This window comes from Sapajus apella, unplaced genomic scaffold (assembly GCF_009761245.1).
Source record: "Sapajus apella isolate SASKATOON/1434 unplaced genomic scaffold, GSC_monkey_1.0 scaffold56, whole genome shotgun sequence".
NCBI classification, from domain to species: domain Eukaryota; kingdom Metazoa; phylum Chordata; class Mammalia; order Primates; family Cebidae; genus Sapajus; species Sapajus apella.
Window position 1 is genome coordinate 8022742 of NW_022436996.1, and position 20955 is coordinate 8043696.

At 45.9% G+C, this 20955-nt stretch overlaps 2 protein-coding genes across 10 annotated transcripts in view; one reads left to right on the forward strand and one right to left on the reverse strand.

Moving 5' to 3' along the window:
• The first annotated feature begins 1807 nt into the window (after positions 1-1807).
• TMEM176B (transmembrane protein 176B) overlaps positions 1808-20955 on the forward strand; it is a 28088-nt gene continuing 8940 nt past the window's right edge. The window contains exon 1 of one of the 4 annotated variants that reach the window (XM_032245037.1): positions 1808-1829. The gene's annotated coding sequence lies outside the window, so the exon portion shown is untranslated. The other 3 variants (XM_032245028.1, XM_032245036.1, XM_032245033.1) reach the window with 3 other exon arrangements.
• Positions 16477-20905, reverse strand: TMEM176A (transmembrane protein 176A). Of its 6 annotated transcripts, none has more exons than XM_032245023.1 (8): positions 20725-20905; positions 19854-20042; positions 19278-19388; positions 18157-18213; positions 17778-17993; positions 17149-17259; positions 16901-17004; positions 16477-16795 (listed from the first exon to the last, which is right to left on the reverse strand). In XM_032245023.1, exons 2-8 carry the CDS (start codon positions 20025-20027, stop codon positions 16492-16494), a joined length of 1077 nt encoding a protein of 358 aa, XP_032100914.1. In that variant the 5' UTR covers positions 20028-20042; positions 20725-20905; the 3' UTR covers positions 16477-16491. The 6 variants fall into 6 exon arrangements, with proteins under 6 accessions (XP_032100914.1, XP_032100913.1, XP_032100918.1 ...); XM_032245022.1 differs by having other exon boundaries at positions 20586-20761; XM_032245027.1 differs by lacking the exon at positions 16901-17004 and having other exon boundaries at positions 16504-16795.

A 20955-nucleotide genomic window follows, 5' to 3' on the forward strand; every position in this document is an offset into this window, starting at 1 on the left:
TCAACAAACTCCAAGCCGAACGTATTAAACCCCCGGTTTCTGTGCCTGCCTTATCATACCCCCACAGGTTTCTGTGCCTCCATTTTCATGGGGAATGCTACCATCAACCCCCAAATGCTCTAGCCAGGCATCTGAGAGTCCTGCCAGACTCATATTTCTTCCCCTCCCAGTCACACCCAGTACCCCAGCAAGTTCTATTTCCTGAGAATTGCTTCCTCTATCTCCTGCACTCTATTGCCTCCTGTACTGTTTTGGATTGTGCTCTTCTTATGCTTTACCTAAATTCCTACAGTAGACCCCTACTGGCCTTCCTGCTCCCAAACTTGCCTCCTCCAAATATAGTCTGCCTCTGCTAGAATGACCTTTCCACAGTGGGAATCTGACCATTTGCTACCCTGCCCCAGTTCTCCAGAGGCCGCCCACTGGGATATGTTGGCTTGTGTTTGTACCTCTAGGGTCTGACCTCTCATCAATCCCAGCGATAACAGCCCACCTAAGCTCCTATCTCTGCATACACCCCTTCCCTGGAACACTCTGCCCCTTCCAACCTTTGTCTGGCTGCTGCTGACTCTCTGATGTCTCCCTTGATCATCTTCCTCTCCCTGTTGTGTCCCCATCTGGTGTTGACCTCCATCATAGCCTTGGTCTCCCAAGATATCCATGGACTGTAACCTTTGCCTCTTATCTCTGAATGGCCAATGCTTAGCGCAGCAGCTGGCAACTGTAGATACTCTATTGTAAATGGAGTTGATTCCAGGATCAAAGCGGAGTAAAGTTGAAGAAAAAGAAAAGTCAGAAAAGCCAGTTAGGGTCCTGCTAGAAAACCGTATGCTGAGAAGGAGTGATGAGTTTAAAGAAGGGACTATTTACCAAGATGAGGCAGGGGCAAAGACATTACCAGGGGAGGTGAAGCGCCGTGAGGCTCCGCGCAGTTGGAAGCCATTTTCACTTTTAGCTAAGTGAGAAGAGGCAAGGAGGGGGCATGGCTAATAGATAGGGGGAGACTTGCAGGACACAGCCACCCGAACAGGTCGGTGGCTTTTGGCAGAACAGTGACAAGCCAGACTGTGATCCGGCACAGAGGAAGCCAGGGGAACAGACACTTTGATCTCATTCCTTTCTCTTGTTTTTTGTCTTCAGGGCTGGCCACATACTACTGTTGGGAAGAAGGCTCAAAAATGAATCCTCTCAGGCATACCCACTTTTCTTTCCACCCCTCTATCCTGAGAACCCAAGCTCAACCCATGTGTCCTCCCTTTAGGCAGAAAATGTCAGAATCATAGGGAAGACTAAGCTGAAGAAAGAATTCGGAGTTCCAAAGGAATTCTGTGCCACCTGCCATCCGGCAATTCCCCTTCCCAGGTAGGCAATGGCATGACAGTAAAGCCGCACCCTGTTCTGAATAGGCAGATAACCGGACTTAGCTTGAGGACTTAGGTTGAGATGGGTAATATTCAAAAAGACCCATTTGCTAGGGCATCTCAGGCAAGGGACAGAGGCCTTTGCAGGCGAGGCTGCAGGGAGCGGTAAACACAGGAAACAGTCCTGATTCCAAGGGGTTACAATTGGTTGAGGAGGCAAGGCAGCCACAAAGAGAGCGCGGCATGTTCGGGCCAGGTGGGTGTTTCCTTAGAGAGGACAGCACTGCCTATTTGGGAAACAGGTGTAGAAACAGATGGGACAATCCTTGTCCATCGAGACGGAGTCGGAGTGATTGCACAAAAGCGTAGCTACCCTGTTACCTTGGCTGCCATCACTTGCCCTCCTTCCATGCCCACCAGGGACGGCGGAGGAGCTTGTCCTTTCTGCAGCCTGACCCTGGAGAGGAGGTGAGGCAGAGGGCTCCCAGTGGCCGCACTTGGAGGTCCTAGCGCAGCTGGGTGACCGGTGCAGGAGGGCCCCGGGAGTGGGGTTGGGGAGGGCCACTGGGTGGAGGTGCCCCTCGAGGCCGCGTCTCGTGACGCTGGCTCCAGTTCCACTTCGGCTCCCGACCCTCAATTCCTGTCTGCGGCCCGGGGCCGAGGCCTTCCCCTCAGCCACCCTGCTGTCGGGCCCTGTTGTCCCCAGGTCAAGTTAAAGAACCAAAGTGTGTAGTCCTCCCAGTCAGGGAGCCGCCATATCCTGGTATCCAATGGACAACCTGCTTGCCGCTCACTCTCTAATAGCCAATGATGAGGGAGACTTTTGCTAAGCCCCGCCTCCCCGCTCCATGAATGCGAACAGCGCCACCTCGTGTTCCGGTAGCGCAGCTTCAGGGAGTTTGGAAACACTCCTGGTTTGGGATTCACTCAGCAAATATTTAATGCGCGTGTGCTGTGCGTAAATAAAATGCCAGGTGCTGTCTTCCTCTACGTGGCAGGGATAGACGTGTTCCTCAAGCTCACTGGGTATAACATCGCCTAAGTTATTCTCATCTGTTACCGGGCCTTCAAACCCAGTGGTCCTTTTTTTTTGAGATGGAGTCTTGCTCTGTCGCCCAGGCTGGAGTGTAATGCCGCGATCTTGGCTCACGGCAGCCTCCACCTCCAAGATTCAAGCCATTCTCCTGCCTCACCTTCCCGAGTACTGGGACTACAGGCACGTGCCACCACACCTGACTAATTTTTGTATTTTTAGTAGAGATGGAGTTTCACCATGTTAGCCAGGATGGTCTTGAACTCCTGACCTTGTGATCCGACCGCCTCGGCCTCCCGAAGTGCTGGGATTATAGGCGTGAGCCACCGTGCCCGGCCCTAGTGGTCCTTTATGAATTCAGCTGTGGCATGTGAGTTAATGCTCTCAAGGCCTTTCTATTATTGCATTTCTTCATTTCATTCAGTGCTTAAGTCCAGCCTCAGCTTCCTTTACTGCGTTTCCCACTCTTTCTGGCTTCAAGCTGTTGAAGTCAGAATAAAAATGTAGAGACTGGGCTCTAAATTAAATTGTTTATTTGGGAAGAAAGGATTGCCATTTGGGACACACATGCACACCGGAAGAACAAAGAGAAGGCTGGAAGTTTTACCGAATGTTACCCATTGCTCTTTAAGGCTCTGGCAAGCTGGCAAGTTCCAGCTGGTGGGCAATGGCACTGGGCAAAATTAGTCCTAGAGCAACAAGTTATCTGTTTTTGTTGGGTATGACAAAAATGACCCAATTCATTTGATCAGCTTTCGCAAACATTTCTGGAACTAGTGGCATCCCTGATGTTGGGGTGTTTATGTTTATTATCCGTGATGTTTATTTTGTTCTCCTTGCAAGTGTTACTGGATGATGTCATGCAGTTCCAGCATTTTGGTTCCCGAACAAGGAATTGGGCAAGATACACTCAGATAGCAAAGGAGCAAAAGTGTATGAAGCGCAGTATTATAGTTTTGGAGATGGGAGAGTGGACTGACCTCTGTGAAATGAGATCAGCGTCAGTTTGGTGTACTTTGATTTCTTTTTGTATTTTTTCTCCTCTCTGCCCAAGACTGCCTAATCTCTAGCCAGTGTCTGCCTTTTGATAGGGAGGTGGGTTGCTTAGCTATTTAATACTTTGGCATTCATGTGCTTGTGAGTCACCTTCATCCCATATAGACTGTATGATATGCAGTCTATATGCACGAACCTTAAATAGCTAATTACCATACAGGAACATTTTAAGGATACTTGTTCTGTCTAATGTGCATGTCCATCTCTGAGGAGCTTCCGCTGACTGGTTTGGTCTGGATCTAGCGGGCCTTGAGGGCTCCTTACTCACTTTTTAAAAATCTAAGTTTTCTTTCGGCTGCTCAACCCTGCTTCTTACCTCACTTCTTGCTCATTTGCCCTTTCACCTTGCTTCTGCTGTCATGCTCTCACTTGTTCTGCCTTGTATCCGGTCTCTGGTTCCCTCTACTATCTCCTTCCTCAAAAGGGCTTCTCAGCATACAATTTCTCTTTTTAAGTTGTGGTTCATGATATTGGGAAATGAGTTTCCATCTTGCTGAACTTCTTAACTAGAGAATACGGTTGGGATGTGTCTGTACTATGTGACACTAATGGGACCCCCTGAATCCTATTTAGAGTCTAAAAGAGGCACTTTGTTACCTAAAGGAGGTGGTCGTTTAGCTGTGTCTTTTAGATTTGGTTCATATAATTTCTGATTTTCAAGCCAGATTATAATATGTAAACTCCTACCCAGGTCACTGCACCGCTTTGATGGAATTTTCATTTCCTTTATTCTTAAAATTTGTCTAAAGATATTTGACTTTGACAGAAGTTTGAGTTCTTTAGTTTTCTTTTTATATAAAAATATATATATATATACAAATGAACATTAAGCATATATAGTTGTATGCCTAATTATAAACAAACAATGTATAACCAAATCAAGGAATAGCTCATTACCCCAGAAGCATCCCCAATCCCCTAATAACAGCCCCTCCCTTTCTCCCTCCCTGCAGAAATGAGCCATATAATGACTCTTGTGCAAATTGCTTTTTTGCTTTTCTCTAGATTTGTTTCCTTTTATGTAGGCATTTCGAAAGGATATAAGTTGGTTTTGTCTGTTTTGAACTTTCTATAAAAGTTTTTGAACTTTCTATGAACAGAGTCTTACTGAAGATAATTTTTTTTCTTGTATATTTTTCTCAATTTTATGTAGTTGTAGGTTGTTGATTACTGTGTAATTTTCTCCTCTGGGAATTTGCAACAATGGATATATCCATTCTACTGATGATGGATATTGGTCTTGTTTCTAGTTTGGAGATATTATAAATAATATATTTATAATCCTTTTTGCACATATGGCCTTGGGAATTTGTGTATCTGGGTATACACCTTGAAATGCAATGGTGGGGTCACAACTCATATATTTAAACTTTGCTAGTTCATGCCTGTTTTTCAAAGTGGTTGTACCAGTTTACATTTCTGCCAGCAGTGTACAAACATGGCTCCACATCCTTACCAGCACTTGGTAGTGCCAGACTTTAATTTTTGTGGAATTTGGTGGATTTAGTTCATGTTGTCTTATTGAGGTTTTAATTTGACTACCTGGTTATTGATTAAGTTGAACACATTTCTGATATTTATTAGCCGTTTGGGCCAATACAGTGTCAGATCTTTGGCAATTTTTTCTGTTGTGTTGTCTGCCTTAATGATTTATAAGAATTGTTCATATGAAATTGCTGGCACTTGAACATTTTTGACCTACAAAGAATGGCAGTTTCATATGGTTCAACTTAATACCTTTCAGATATTGGTCCTTTGTTAATTATGTTTTAACTAATATTTTATCATGTTATGTGGCTTATTTTCATTTTCTTCCTTCATTTTTTGAGAATCAGAAAGTTTTAATATTAGTGGATTTGGACTTATCAGTCCTTTTCTTTATGGCTTGTGCTTTTTATGTCTTGTTTAAGAAATCCTTGTCTTTGGGGCTAAAGGTGACACATTGTGCTGGGGGATTGGGGCTGTGTTCTCAGGGCATTCTACTTTGGGTCCTGGATCACATTGCTTCTGCTGGGGAGGGGGCAGATTTCTCTGTGCCCCTAGACTTGGCTGGGTGGGGGAGGGAGGAGAGGCCACTCCTGGGCTCCTTGTGGGGTGGCACTCATGTTTCCAGGAAGATCCTTTCCTGCAGATTGTTTCCACACCATTCTTTTTAGTGCAGAGGATCTTCCCAATGGATCGGCAGCCCTGCATCTCACTGGGCCAGGGTTGGGGCAGGACTAGGCCAGCATCACTGTGGTTGCTCAGGTAGGGTGGGCTGTGACAGGGGTTGACTCCAGCTCAGAACTGGAAAACCTGTTTCCTGAATTGTGTGTCCTAGAGCCGATGAGGTGGGTCTAGGAGAAACTGGCTGGAGACAGTGGAGCAGTAGGAAAAACCCTGCCTACCCTGTAATTCTGGGCCTGGGATGGCATGGTGTGATTCTGACCAGTTGGCTGGAGCAGAGCAGGTGGCCTGGGGAGTACCAGACGGAGGAGGGGAAAAGGTCATGACTTCTTGGCCCGCACTCCTCAACGTCACTGTGGGTTGGGGGAGGCAGGGGACTATCCAACCTGTTCACAGTTCCCTTTCCATTGCTGACAGTGCCTGCCACATGAGAAGTATTAGTACATATTTGTTCAACGAATGAATGAATGAATGCTTTTCAAAGAAATGCCTGTAAGAGTTTATGTTTTCTATTTTTTTCCTGGGGAAAACTTTTTGTTGCCCCTAGGTGGCAGAGTTAATCACATCTAGCTGTCTTGTAAGAGAATTCCGGTATGGAACCAGGCGTTTGCACTTAAAATTAATCTTGTTTTAATTCTGTTTTGAACTTTAATCATTAAGGTGAGAAAACATTGTCCTAAGAAACGTTGGTAGAGTAAAACTGAAATAAAGACCTGGTAAATTACTTTCTCAGGCTAAAGATGGTATGAATTTTTCTTCTAAGTGCTTCTAAATCAGTCCTTTAATGGTTAGGTTGGAGGTAAATTCTTACCAATCTTCGCTCACATAAATGAATGTCCACCCAGCTTTTCCCTCTGCTCAAAAAGGGTCTTTTACTCTCAGAAGCTGGCAACCTCCTTTGTGTCTTGTGTCTGGAGGATCAGAGTCTGGGAAAGCAGCTCCCCTCTGCCCCATTCCTCAGGCTCTCCCTCAGTTTCCCTGCTTCTCTCCCCACAGCCACCCTGCCCCCTCCCCAGCTGCCTTGGAAAATCCTGTGTCTCCGGTTTTCTCTTCTGTAGGAAATCAGATGTCCTGCCACTGCAACCTTTCATCCAAAATAAAAATTCAAAAGCAATTTGTGTATTTGAAAACACATCTAAAGCTATAGGCTTAAAGTTCCTATCTTGATGGGGCCATGAATATTTACATCTGGAAATAACTTTGGGATGTTGATAGAGACAGGCAAATTCATCTCAAACTCATTATTATTTTGGATTCTTATCATTATCACTTACCACTATAGCAGAGCTGACCTTTTTTTCTGTGTACAGTTCTGTGAATTTTAACATATATACAGATGCATGTAACCAACACCATGATCAGGATAAAGAACAGTATCGTCACCCCCCAAATCTTCCTTGGGCTGCCCCCCTTCCCAGTCGTACCCTCTTCGCAGCACTAACCACAGGGAACCATTGAGTTGTTCTCCATCACTATAGTTTTTACTTTTTGAGAGTATCATATCGGTGGAATCATGCAGTATGTAACCTTTGGGGACTGGCCTCTTTCCCTCAGCATAATGACATTAAGATTCATTCATGTGATTGTGTGTATCAATAGTTTGTTCCTTTTATTGCTAGTGGTATTCTAGTGTGTGAATGTTCCTACATTTTATCCATTCACTCATGCGGGGACATTTGTGTTGCTTCTAGTTTTTGGTAATTATGAATGGAGCTGCTATAAACATTCACATACAGATTTTTGTGTAAACATGAGCTTTAATTTTCTAGGGTAACTATCCTGGAGTGTGATCACTGAGTCATATCATGTAGGCTTAAATTTAGAAGAAGCTGCCAAAGTGTTTTCTAGGTGGCAGTACCATTTTGCATTCTGGTCAACATCTGGTATTGCCTGAATTTTCTATTTTACTTACTCTGATTTCTGTGTAGTGGCATCTGATCATGGTTTTAATTTGTATTTACCTAATGTCTGGTGGTGTTGATCATCTTTTATTTATTTATTTATTTTTTTGAGACGGAGTTATGGTCTTATTACCCAGACTAGAGTGCAATGGCATGATCTCGGCTCACTGCAACCTCTGCCTCCTGGGTTCAAGCAATTCTCCTGCCTCAGCCTCCCGAGTAGCTGGGACTACAGGCACACACCACCATGCCCAGCTAATTTTTGTGTTTTTAGCAGAGACAGGGTTTCACCATGTTGACCAGGATGGTCTCGATCTCTTGACCTTGTGATCCACCTGCCTCGGCCTCCCAAAGTGCTGGGATTATAGGCGTGAGCCACCGCCCCCATCCCTTTTACTTATTTTTTAAAATTTATTTTATTTTATTTTGAAACAGAGTCTTGATCTGCTGCTCAGGCTGGAGTGCAGTGGCGCCATCTTGGCTCACCACAACTGCCCCCTCCTGGGTTCAAGCGATTCTCCTGCCTCAGCCTCCAGAGTAGCTGGGACTACAGGCCTGTGCCACCATACCTGGCTAATTTTTGTATTTTTGGTAGAGACAGGGTTTCACTATGTTGGCCAGGCTGGTCTGGAACTTCTGACCTCGTGATCTGCCCAGCTCAGCCTCCCGAAGTGCTGGGATTACAGGCATGAGCCTCCACATCTGGCCTTGATCATCTTTTCATGTACTTATTTGTGATCCGTATCTCTTCTTTGATGAAGTGTCTAAGTCTTCTGCTCATTTCTAAAACTTGGGTTTAGAAATGAGTTTAGAAACTTGGGTTTAGCTTTCTTTCTGTTGAGTTTTGAGAGTTCTTTATATATTTTGGTTACAAGTTCTTTATCAGATATATAGTTTGCAAAATTTTTTTCCTCTCATATAGTTTGTCTTTTTTTTTTGAGATGGAGTCTTGCTCTCTCTCCAGGCTGGAGTGCAGTGGCGCAACCTCGGCTCACTGCAACCTCCGCCTCCTGGGTTCAAGCGATTCTTTGCCTCAGCCGAGTGGCTGGGGCCACAGGCTCGTGCCACCATGCCAGGCTAATTTTTTTGTATTTTTAGTAGAGACAGGGTTTCACCGTGTTGGCCAGGATGGTCTGGATCTCTTGACCTTGTGATCCGCCCGCCTTGGCCTCCCAAAGTGCTAGTTTGCCTTTTAATGAAGTATTTTGTAGACCAACAGTTATTAATTTTGATGAAGTCAAATTTATCACTTTTTAAATTTTGTGAACTGTATTTTAGTGTCATGTCTGAGAACTTTTTGCCTAACCTCAGGTCATGAAGATTTTTTTCCTGTGTTTTCTTCTACAAGTTTTATGGATTCATATTCTACATTTAGGTCTATTATGCCTTCTACGTTAATTTTTCCATAAGCTGTGAGAAAAGCTGGGCATCTTTTTTTATTTTCCGTAAGCTGTGAGAACAACTGGACATCTATATGCAAAAAGTCAACCTGGACATAAAGTTGTTCTAACACCATTAGTGTTGGTGTCTTTCCTCATCGGCTCCAGGACACACAATTCAGGAAATAGGTTTTCCGGTTCTGAGCTGGAGTCAACCCCTGTTCACGTTAGTTGAAAGGACTATGCTTTCTCCATTGAAGTGCTTTGGTACCTTTACCAAAAATCACTTGGCCAAGTTTGTGTGACTGTTTCAAGACTTTCTATCCTGTTCTACTGATGGACACGTGTCTCCCTCCACCAGTACGCAATGTGTTGGTTGCTGTAGATTTATAGCAGCTCCTAAAACATGCAGAGCATTTCCTCCAGTTTTATTCTTTGTCTTCAAAATTGTTTTAGCTGTTGAAGTTTATTTGCTTTTTTGTATACATTTCAAAATCAGACCCCCTCTCTTCCTCTCTCTCTTTTTCTGTATATATGTTTATACGTATATTTCATATATTTATACATACATAGAATTTCTGCTGGGATTTTGGTATGAATTGTGCTAAATTTATAGAAAACTTTGGGGAGAATTGACATCTTTACTATGCTTAGTCTTCCAACCCATGAACACAGCATGTATCTCCATTTAGTAAGGTCTTCTTTGATACCTTTCATTAACATTTTGTCTTTTTCATCATACAGATCCTGTAATATTTTGTTAGATTTATATCTTAAGTATTTAATTTTTTGGAGCTGTTGTAAATATATTTTAATTTTGCTTGCCAATTTTACATTATGAGTATATTCAAGTACAGTTGATTTTTGTGTGTTGACTTGTATCCTGTGACCTTGATAAAGTAATTTATTAGTTGTAAGACGCGTTTATTTGTGTGTGTGTGTGCACAAATTCCTTGGGATTTTCTATATAGGCAATTATTGTCATCTAAAATAGGTTCAGTTTTTCTTTTTCTTGTTTAATCTATACCCTTTTTATTTCTTACCTTACTGTACTGGCTAGGACCTCCAGTATGATATTGATTGGAAGTGGTGGGAGGACTCATTTTTTTTTTTCTTTTTCTCTATCTTAGGGACAAAGCATTCAGTCTTTCATCATTAAGTATAATGACAGCTGCAGGCTTCTGGTATATGCTCTTTATCAATTTGAGGAAGTTTCTCTCTATGTCTAGTTTACTGAGATTTTTTTTTAAACAGCATATTTTGAGGTTGAATTTTGTCAAATGATTTTTCTGCATTAATTGATAAGATCATGTGGTCTTTCTTCTTTAGACTTTTATTAGAGGATGGTCTGTAGTTTTTCTTTTTTGTACTGTCTGATTTTGGTCTCAGAGTGACCAAAAAACCCTTAGAGCCCATAACATAAGTTTGGAAACTTCCCTTTTCTATTTTCTGGAAGAGATTGTGTAGAATTAGTGTTATTTCTTCTTTAACTATTCGGTAGAATTATCTAGTAAAACCATCCAGGCCAGGAGATTTCTTTTTCAGAAGGTTTTTCACTATGAATTCAATTTATTTAATAGATAGAGCACCATTCATGTCATTTAATTCATATTGGATAAGTTAGTAGTTCATGGTTTTTGAGGAATTAGTTTATTTCATCTAAGTGGTTGAATTTCTAAGTACATAGAATTGTTCATAATATTCCCTTATTATCCTTTTAGTTTATGTGGGGCTTGTAGTGATATCCCCCATTTAATTCTGAATATTGGTAATTTGCGTAATTTCCCTTTTTCTTTTTTTTGGACAGTCTCACTCTGTTGCCCAGGCTGGAGTGCAGTGGTGCAGCTGTGGAACTCACTGCAGCTTCAACCTCCTGGGCTCAGGTGATCCTCTCACCTCAGCCTCCAGAGTAACTGGGACTACAGATGTGCACCATCATGCCTGGATAATTTTTGTATTTTTTGTGGAGATGGGGTTTGCCACATTGCTCAGGCTGGTCTCAAACTCCTGGGCTGAAGCAATCCACCCATCTTGGCCTCCCAATGTCCTCAGATTAGAGGCATGAGCCACTATGCCTGGCCGGTTTCTCTTATTGTTATAATTTTTGTCACTCTTGCTAGAGGTTTTTCAACCTGTTCAACAAACCTGCATTTAGTTTCATCAATTTCCCTAATTTTTTCTATTTAATCAATTTCTTTCTTTAAAATTTTCTTTCTTCTATTTTGCTTTGAGGTAATTTTGCATTCATTTTGCTCTTCTTTTTTTAATTTCTTAGATAAAATTTTAGATTATTGATCTAAGAACTTTCTCATTCTTTTCTCATACAAATAATACTATGAATTTCTCTCTAAGCACTTCTTTAGCTGTATTTTACAAATTTTGTTAGGAAGAATTTTCATTTTTATTCTGTTCAAAATATTTTCTAATTCCCTTGAGACTTCTTTGATCCATGAATTATTTAGAAATATGTTGTTTGATTTTCAAGTTTTTGGAGATTTTCCCATTACTTTTCATTTGTTGATTTATAGTTCATTATGGTTTAGAGAATATACCTTATATGATTTTAATTCTTTTAAATTTTTGAGATTTGTTTCATAACCGAAGATATGGTCTGTCTTGGTGAATGTTCCATGAACACTTGAAAAGAATGTGTATTCTAATGTTATTGTGGATTGTATTATAAATGTAATGAGATCCAGTTGTTGATGGTGTGGTTCAGCTCTTCTACATCCTTGCTAATTTCTGTCTGCTCATTCTACCTATTACTGGGAGAGGACTATTGTCTCTCCAGCTGTAATTGTGGATTTGACAACTTCTTTTAGTTCTATCCGCAGTTGTTACATGTACTTGGAAGCTCTGTTGTTAAGTGCATGCACATTTAGGATGATTCTTTCTGAGGTGAAAATTTATTAGAGTTATGTCTGGCTGTGAGGGACAGAATATGCAAACAAACACGAACTTTCTTCATACATCCACATCTAGGCAGGCACCCCAGGATTAGTATGTTGTGCATGGGGCACACTCTCTATCCCACTGCTCTTCAGTGAATGGATATAATTCCCAAATCACCTCATGGCCCAAGATAGCTTGCTCTAGGTCCATTTTTTTTTTCCTAGATGGGATTTTGCTCTTGTTGACCCAGCTGGAGTGCAGTGGCTCGATCTTGGCTCACTGTAACCTCCGCCTCCTGGGTTCAAGTGATTCTCCTGCCTCAGACTCCTGAGCAGCTGGGATGATAGGCATGCACCACCACGCGCAGCTGATTTTTGTATTTTTAGTAGAGCTAGCGTTTCTCCAGGTTGGCCAGGCTGGTATAGAACTCCAGACATCAGGTGATCCGCCCACCTTGGCCTCCCAAAGTACTGGGATTATAAGCATGAGCCACTATACCCGGCCGGTCCATGTTTTAAATGAAACTCTTAATTCAAAACAGCTTTTTTTTCCATCAACTTGGCTGGTAGCTACTGTCCACAGCAGCTAACAGAGGCCTGGACAAAAGAGCACCAGCAGGACATCCACCTGCATGGGTGCCTTTGGGGAAGCCCTGCCATAGGGGTCAGAACTCTGACATGGCTTCAGTGACACAACCACAATGTGAAAGTTAAGAGATTTTAGTGATTGCAGACTCTGGGGGCCACATAGCATGCCTGGAGGTCAGGGAACACAGGCAGGGAGAGAGAGAACTGGACCCCTTTATTGGGTGCAGGACATGATCTAAATTGGTTTCCCACAGGGAGTTTTGGTTGGTGGATTTAGAGCAAGCAGGCATGAGTTCCAGGCAAATGCAGAGATGGTCACTGCTGCATGTCTGCACAGGCCATGCAGGGTGTGGGGGTCAGCAGGGCCAGTGGGGCAGGCTGTATCCAGTTGTTCCATAGTGAGCTGGTCACCAGGAGGCAGTTGTATAAGGCAGCCATCTGGATTGGCCACGTAGAGGAATGGGTATGAAGTGTAGAACTGGAAACTGTATTGAGGGTGACTGAGCCCTGCTGCTGGTATGGGAAAGTCCAGTTAATATTCAGAATTAATACTGAGACAAATAAAAGTATAAGCATTCATTATAGTGCTGCTATCACACCTGCACTCCAAGCATCAAAAAAGAGAATGGGGGCAAAGGGCACCTCTGTCTTAAAGGATGTTCCCAGGACATGCGCACACTACTTCCTCTTAAATCTCATTACCTAGGATTAAGTCACCAAAGCAGGCTGGGAAATCTAGTCTCCATTCCAAGAAGCTATGTGTCCAATTTTTATCCAGAGGACCTATTACAAAAAATAAAGGAAGCAAGAATGAATATTGGGCAACAACACCAGTCTCTGCCAAAGGCCACTTCATGCTGCTCCTGTGCACTGAGAACCACACCTTCTATGGTGTCTGCATGGTCAGTCCCACTGATGATGTATATAGCTCTGGTTTTCCTCATGCCCGTTCTAGAAGTTTGAACAAAGGAGGTTATATTCCCATCTGGGGACTCTGTTATACTTCCTCTGAAGTAAGGAGGAAAGAGGATGTGGGGATTGGTGAGTACTTTCTGTTCTCCCCAATTTTTTGATAGCAATCCACATTTATTTGACGAATTCATACTGTAGGATATCCAGTTTTTAGACACTTCTAGAATTATAGGTATCATTTGATCCTCACATTAGCCCTGGGTTTTTTTAGATATAATTATCCACATTTTACAAATACAAAGATTGTTGCTCAGGAAGTTTTTGTAGCTGACCCAAGGTCAAGAAGCTAGGAAGTGAGAGTGCTGAGATTTGTGCTTATGTCTCTGACTGCAAGTTCAGAACTCTTCCAGAGCACCATGCCAGCTTTATTCCCCTGTTGCTTGGGACAGCGCTGCCAACTGGGGCTATAGTCTGGTTTGACTCTTTGTATTGTCTATCTATTTATTTGGATTTCAGGGGACATGGAAATTTTCTTTGACATTCTTGATACTTTGATCTTCTGTATCAACTTGAGAATTGGCCAATCAAATAATAAGAAAACTCTGGTGAGATGTTGGTTTTGATTCCATTGAATTTGCAGGAGATGCCATCTTTACAAAATGGAGTCCTCCCATCTATGAACATGGTATATGTCTTCTTATTTATTTAGGTATTCACTGATATTTTTCAATAAAGTTGTATGATTTTCTTTACCAATGTCTTGAGTATCCAGATTTATTTTTAAGTTCTTTACAGTTTTATTGCTATTGTAAATTTAAAAAATTCCTTTAAAAAAGCCAGCAAGGCATTTATTTTTTCTCATATAGAGCTGTTCATAGACGGGTGTTCAACAATGAGAACACATGGGCACAGGGAGGGGAACATCACACTCTGGGGTCTGTTGGGGAGTAGGGGGCTACGGGAGGGACAGCAGGGGATGGGGAGGTTGGGGAGGGTTAACATTGGGAGAAATGACTGATGTAGGTGACAGGGGGATGGAGGCAGCAAACCACCATGGCATGTGTGTACCTATGCAACAGTCCTGCAAGATCTGCACATGTACCCCAGAACTTAAAGTACAATTCAAAAAAAGGTAAGTATCCAGGATTGGTTGGGCATATTCAATTATGATATTGAGGGTCCAGGCTCCTTAGTCTTTTGCATCATTTCCTGCCTGTGGCTGTTACTCGCTTGGCCACAAAATGGCTCCTCCAGTGTCAGGTAAGGGGTCCTGATTTCTGGCAGAAAGGGAGAAAGCAGAGGGGAGACAGTAGGGAAACCAGCCAATTCTTTCTGTTCCCATTGAATTCTCTCGACCCCTCATTGGCTGGGAGTGTGGGCTATCACAATCCTCAGTTGCAAGGAAGGCTGGGAGTAGCAATGGAAAACAAAACAAAACTGAGTTTCTGTTAGTAAGGAAGGAGGGAACAACTATGAGTGACCATGAGTGGCCTCTTTGTCTCCAGGAATGCTCGTAACCTTAAAGGCTGACTTTAATAGAGCCATACTAATTTGGTTGTATATCTTTTTCCCCATCTTTTTACTATTTTTCTGTATCTTTGCTTAGTTGTTTTTCATGTAAATAGCATATGGATGAGTTTTATAAAAATAACAGTCTATACTGTATTTCAAATGGACCATTTTATCCATTTGTATTTATTGCAGTTACTCATAAACGTAATTTATAATCGTCATCCTTTTTTTTTGCTTTCTATGTCTCATTTTAAAAAGTATAGTCATGCAGATCTTTTAAGGACTTAGTTGAAGGTAAATTTCTCCAGGCAGAATTTGCATTTGTTTCTGACAGGTGTCAGGAGTCATTATCATCTTGAGGACCTTTAAATTATTTTCTCAGGGTTTGGGGGTTTGTCCAAGGAGTGAGAATTCCGTCCATTAAGTCCATGTTAGGGCCAGCTTATATTCATGAATCTTCATCTGACCCCTTTCACCAAGAGTTAACTTGTCATCTCTCTTGATGGAGTGGATTTTTCCCTCCAATTGTTCTCTGAAATTGGAGATTTATACTGGGTTCTTCACTGTGACTCTCCAGTTTAAGTGGTATTTACTGTCTTTCACATAGTTATTAAGTGCAGTTTTGGGTTGCAAGAGGTGGGCAGATGCCGTTAGGGCAGTGAGCAGGAAAGAGTTAACACAGGGGGCTGCCCTTTACCAGGTTTTGCTACCTTTTGCTGTCTTCTAGGAATTGGGCTTCTGGAATGTCCCTATGCTGATACGGTGGTTTGTGTGCCTGTGTACTAAATTCCACTCTATCAGCTTGCCTGGACCGTACAATGTGATTTCAGATGGACACCTGCTTTTCTTCTGGGAGTCTGAAATTGCAGTAGCCGTGCAGGTGGAGAGGCTGCCTGTGTGGCCAGCTCTCAATCAAAACCCTGGTCTTGGAGTCCTAGGTGGGCTTCCCTGGGCAGAAACACTGCTGTGTTACTGTGCGGCCTCTCACTGTAGGAGGAAATAGGAAGCCTGTGCCTGGATTATTCTTCCAGAGTCCACCTGATGTGTTCCCTGCCCCCCCCACCTTGTGTATCCTTTTACTGTAATATAACTTAGCCATGAATGCAACTACATGCTGAGCCCTGCGTGCCCTTCAGGTGGAACACTGGGTACGTGGGTGGTTGTGGGACGGATGCAGGCAGATACTGGCTTCCACTCTCTGAATTCTGGCTCCGACTTCTACTTTGGGCTTTGATGGCTTCCATCTTTTTATTGATAGTATAGTCATTAATTTAAAAATACATGATTCATATTTTATCCAGCAGTTTTAGGAATTTTTATGGGACAATCTGTAATGGTTTCTATCTTGCCATATTGTTGGATGTCCTTTCTTTATTGCTGGATGTGCTATAGGTTGTCTACTTAATCTTTTCAGACAGTCAAAATTAAAAAAAAAATTCTAATTCTTAAATTGCCAAGCATTCACCTTCTTAAATGTCAGTGATAGGGAGTGGGCTCAGAGTCTCAGCCCCCTTCATCCTTTATTTCTAGGCCTTTGAACCTACAGTCACCGGACCAGCCTCAAAGAGGCTCTAGCTCCAGGGCCAGCAACTCTAGCCTGAGGCAGGAGGTTGGGGAGCTAAGAGTGTCTGAGGTTTGCTGTCGGCTCCTTCTCCACTTCCTCCCCCAGCCAAGAGAAATTCCTGGGAATAACTAAGCAAGAACCTGGGCATGATAACGTGAGAGTTTATTATCACATGACTGCTTAGGAGGGGGCATAAAGCGGAGCAGGATGGGGGAAGGGGTGCAAGGAATGGGCAAGCGCTGCTGGAGCAGGGCTGTGGCCGTGGTCCTAGGGGCAGGATAACTGGGGCTGTTGGAGAGTCTCTTTTCCCCAGTCGGGTTCTTCTTCCAGCAGTCAGATGCAGGGATGCCCAGTGCAGGCGCACCAGGTGCTATTATCAGGAGACGCATGGCTAGATTCCACTCATTCCAACATCTCCTTCTTGTCTCTTTTCTAAGGGGGGAGGAAGGGCAAGACAACCATCAGGGGGAGAGAAAGGGTGGAGTCTCTCCTCCAGGGCAGCTTAGCTGTGAGCTACCAGAATCAGCTGCGTGGTACCTGATGCAAAGGCATAGCACGGATATGGACTTCCCTGGATTACTGGGCTCTTTGGCTTGGAGGCCACTTGGTTGGGGACAGGGGCTTTCTGGACTGGGCCACCACTGGGGTAGAAAGACAGGCATGATAATACTTGGGATTTGTGTCATGGGCCCCTTTCTCCTCCCCAAACTGTCAACTGTCCATTCCTGTCTCCTTTGAGCAGCTCCACTGCCCCAAACGCACAGGCACACACTTGAGGAACTCACCTTTATGGCTGAGAATATTCTCCAGCAGTACAGCCCCAGAGGGGCCAGAGATGCCAGAAGCAGCAGAATCCAGACAGCCAAGAGCATGGCCTGAAGGGTAATGAACAAGGCCTGGGGACAGAGGAGCCACGCTGTAAGCACCAGGATGACAGCTGCCTTCCTGCTCTGTCCCCATACTCCTTGCTGATCTGGGTCAATCTCTATCCCTTTATCTCCAAGTTTGTGGCTTCAAGAGGGGAAGTCAATGCATCCAGTGTGCGGAATGCGGCTGGAAACCCCGCACACTGGGCCTGTGTCCTCATTTGCACAGTGACAGGTTTGGGCGATGGTTTGATTCCCTATAACCTCTAAGACTTGAGAGGACCAAGGGAAAACATGCATTTAACATCTTTGCACACTTACAGTATTGGTTCATTTATTCTTTTAATGCTTGTATTTCCCACTAGTCTGTTAATACCCACAACTACAGGAGCCACTTCTGTTTTGTGTGATGCTTTGTCTTTGGTGACAATAATCAAGCTTGCTGTAACACCTATTTCTGGTGAAGAACCTGACTCTTGCCCCCAGCCTGGCCTGCCTGCAGGCCATCCCTGCCCCACCTGCTGCTGCCCTTCCCCTGGGCCACCTGCCTTCAGCATGTCCAGGAGGGAGGTACACAGTTGGAGCCTTCTGACTTCTTCTGGACTGTCAGTGGGGGCTGGGGTGTTGTACCAGTTACTGAAGGTAGAGATGCGGCACAAACTGTCGCCATAATAGTAGCCATATCGCAAATCTTCGTTCCAAAGCTCGAGGGCAGCAATGGCTGTGGAGAAAGCTGCCAGCTCTAGCAGACTTCTCAGCAGAGACTGGGGAGGGAGGAGGCAGAGAGAAATCTTCGTGATTCTGTCTCTCCCAGAGTCCAGTCTGGGGAAAAGAGGGCAAGTCCCAGAGAAGCCTGTGATAGGGCTGGAGATTGGGGTGGCCTCCAGCCTGAGCCTGGTCCCCTCCCATGCCCTTCTCTGAACTCACCCAGTAGGTACCACCCCGTGTCTCGTAAATGAAGGCAGTAACTCCAGCCAGCACAGCCTGGGGAGAGATTGAGCCAGTAGGAGTCTGAGCACAGGGAATGCGAGTCCCCTCCCATGAAAGAGACTCTGTGCAGCAGGCCCTTCCCCAGCACACTCTGCTTGGGCCGGAGGTTTCATGCGAAGCCTTTTTATCCATGGTAATGTTAGCTGCTGAGAGGGTGGAGCCAGGATCCAACTCCTGAGGCCGCAGAAGGCCCTGCTTTAGTGACGCCTAAGAGCCTGTGGTCAAGCCAGGTGTGAGCCCCTCTTCCTTCTCTAAACCTTCCTTTTTAAACAACAGCAAGTGCTTTATCAAAGTTCCAGGGATGGTGGGATCTTGTAGATAAAGCCATAGGGTGCTGGAGAAGCTCTCAATAAAGGGTGAATCTGTACAGGGTGGGCACGTTTAGGTCTAGAAGCCTGTCCTAACAGTGCCCAATGATCCATTCAACTGGGCTTGAAGAACAGGAAATCTAGTATATCCCAGTGGACAGGTGGGCCTGAATCCTGTTTGGCTAATTCTGTAACTCATCCGGGTATTTTGCCATAGTTTGGGTGAAGGTGATTACCAGCAAATATGTGCGTTATACTGCTATTCTGAGGGTTTGGCACCATGACCAGTCCACCCAGCTCCTGTGCAAACTATACACACCCATCTATTGACAATAATTCCTGGATTCCTACTGTGTGCAGGGCCTGTGGAGGACAATGGGAATAACCAAGTGTGATGCTTCCTGGGCGCTCGCATACTATCTGCACATTCTGCCTCCGCCATCTCAACACAAGTATCCGGAGATGGGCAGGTCCTTAGATCCTTAGTTGACATTTACTGTTGAGGCGGGGAGAGGCAGGCAGCCTGATGGGAGCAGCATTGGGCAGGCGTTGGGAGGGCGGACAGTGTGACTAGGACACGCCGCCAGTGCCCTCCGCTGTTTGCTCATCTGTACAGGCAGGGAATGGGCCTAGATGATCAGATCTTTCTGACTGCCAGCATTCTGTGGTGCCATGTTGGAGGAGGGCAATCAGGAGAGCAATGTCCCCACACCTCCCACAGGTCATCGAGCACCAGTCTGCTCTACTCACCACAGCCCCTGTCCAGATGGCAGCTCCCGAGCTGACCAGGAGGGTGAACCTGCGCATGTACAGAAATCCTCCGAGGACCCCACTCAAGATCCCCAGCACGATCTGCATCACCTGAACGACAAAGGACCCAAGATCCTGGCTCCTAGGAGGACCTGCCCCTGCGGGGATTAATGGCTAAAACCCCAAAAAGAGAGGGTGGGGTGGGAGAGAGAGAGAGAAGAGAAAGAAGGAAGAGGAGGAGGAGGAGAAGGAAGAGGGAGGTGGAGGAGAAAAGAGAAGGGAGAGGAAGGAGAGAGGAGAGTGGCCCATCTGGAGTTTGACCCAGAGGAAAGGATGGACTCAGGGCTCCACCGACTGGAACTCTCTGCATGGTCAGTGGCACCTCCACACCCCATTGAGCCCAGAGCCTCCCCTCCCCAGGCTCTTACTGAGAAGGCCAGAGAAGCACATCCCTAAGTTCAGAGGGAGGCTGGCAGAGGGTGCTGCTGCGGCAGGAGGGGGGCCCTTACATTGGTCTGCTGTGAGGGGACTAGGGAGTCCCTTCCGCAGCCCCATGAGGCAGGCCGCCACACTCACCCATGAGGCCACCAGCAGCCGGCTGCTGCCCCTGGCCTGGGTGGCTGGGGGCCGCAGCGCAGAGCAGCAGGTCAGCAGGAGCTTGGCCAGGGCAGATTCCTGGTGGATGTGCACATCAATGTGGGTGGGCTGTGGGGTCTCGGGGGCCATCTCACCACTGTCGGCTGTCCCCATGGTCAGGAATACCCTCTGTTAGGAAGGAAACACCAGGGAGGAAGGGCTGTCAGAAGACTTTTGTAGATTTCATTGGAGTTGGGGAGGTCAGGGGCCAGTGGGGCTCAGGGTCACCGAATGAATGGCTGTCCTGGTTACAGAGCCACACCTTGGCCCCCTCTCAAAGGGAGTGTGTGTAGCAGAGGGGGCTGATGACCATGATGGGGCTGTGGCGACTGCTGAGCCTGCGGGAACCTCCCCTTTTGCCCCAGATCTGCTCTGTCCCCTGCATCCTCCTCGAAGGGCTCTGGCGTCTGGGTCTAGCAGCGCCCCACGCCCCCACCCCTCACCCCCTCCACCCGGGCTCTTCCTGTGGCCTCCCCCCACAGCCTCCCCTTGGCTGCATGTGGAGCTCCTGTGGTTGCAGCCTCGCCCCAGCTGGGCCCCGGGTCCTCCACCCGCCACCCCACCGACCTCCCGCTCCAGGGATGGCTGCTCAGGCCCGACGGGTTCACGCTGCCCATGCCCTGGGAAGGACCGCACGGCGGTGCAGAGGGAGGTCAGAGGCCGGGGCTGCACCCGGCCTACTCCGCAGCCCCCTTTTTGCAGTCTCATCCCCGGGTGGGGGGTCCCTCCTACCCTCCGCCAGCTGTGCGGAGGCAGCTCGGTGCGTGCTGAAGGAGGCCCGGGGGCCATCGGGAGTGGGGCGCCGCCTCACCTGCGCTCCTCGGGACCTTCGTGCGGGCGGCAGGAGGGCTGGGGCGGCGGTGGGAGGGAAAGTGTGTCCGGAGTCGGAGGGGTAGGCGGAGGCGGGGGTGGGGCTGAACTTCAGCCCCTCGGGTTCCCGGCAGGCGGCCGGCCCTGGGGTCCGTCTGGGGTTCTCTCGCTGCGCGTGGGTCACTGGGCTCTGGGGAGCTGGGAGGGTGCGCGGGCGGCCAGCCCTGGGAAA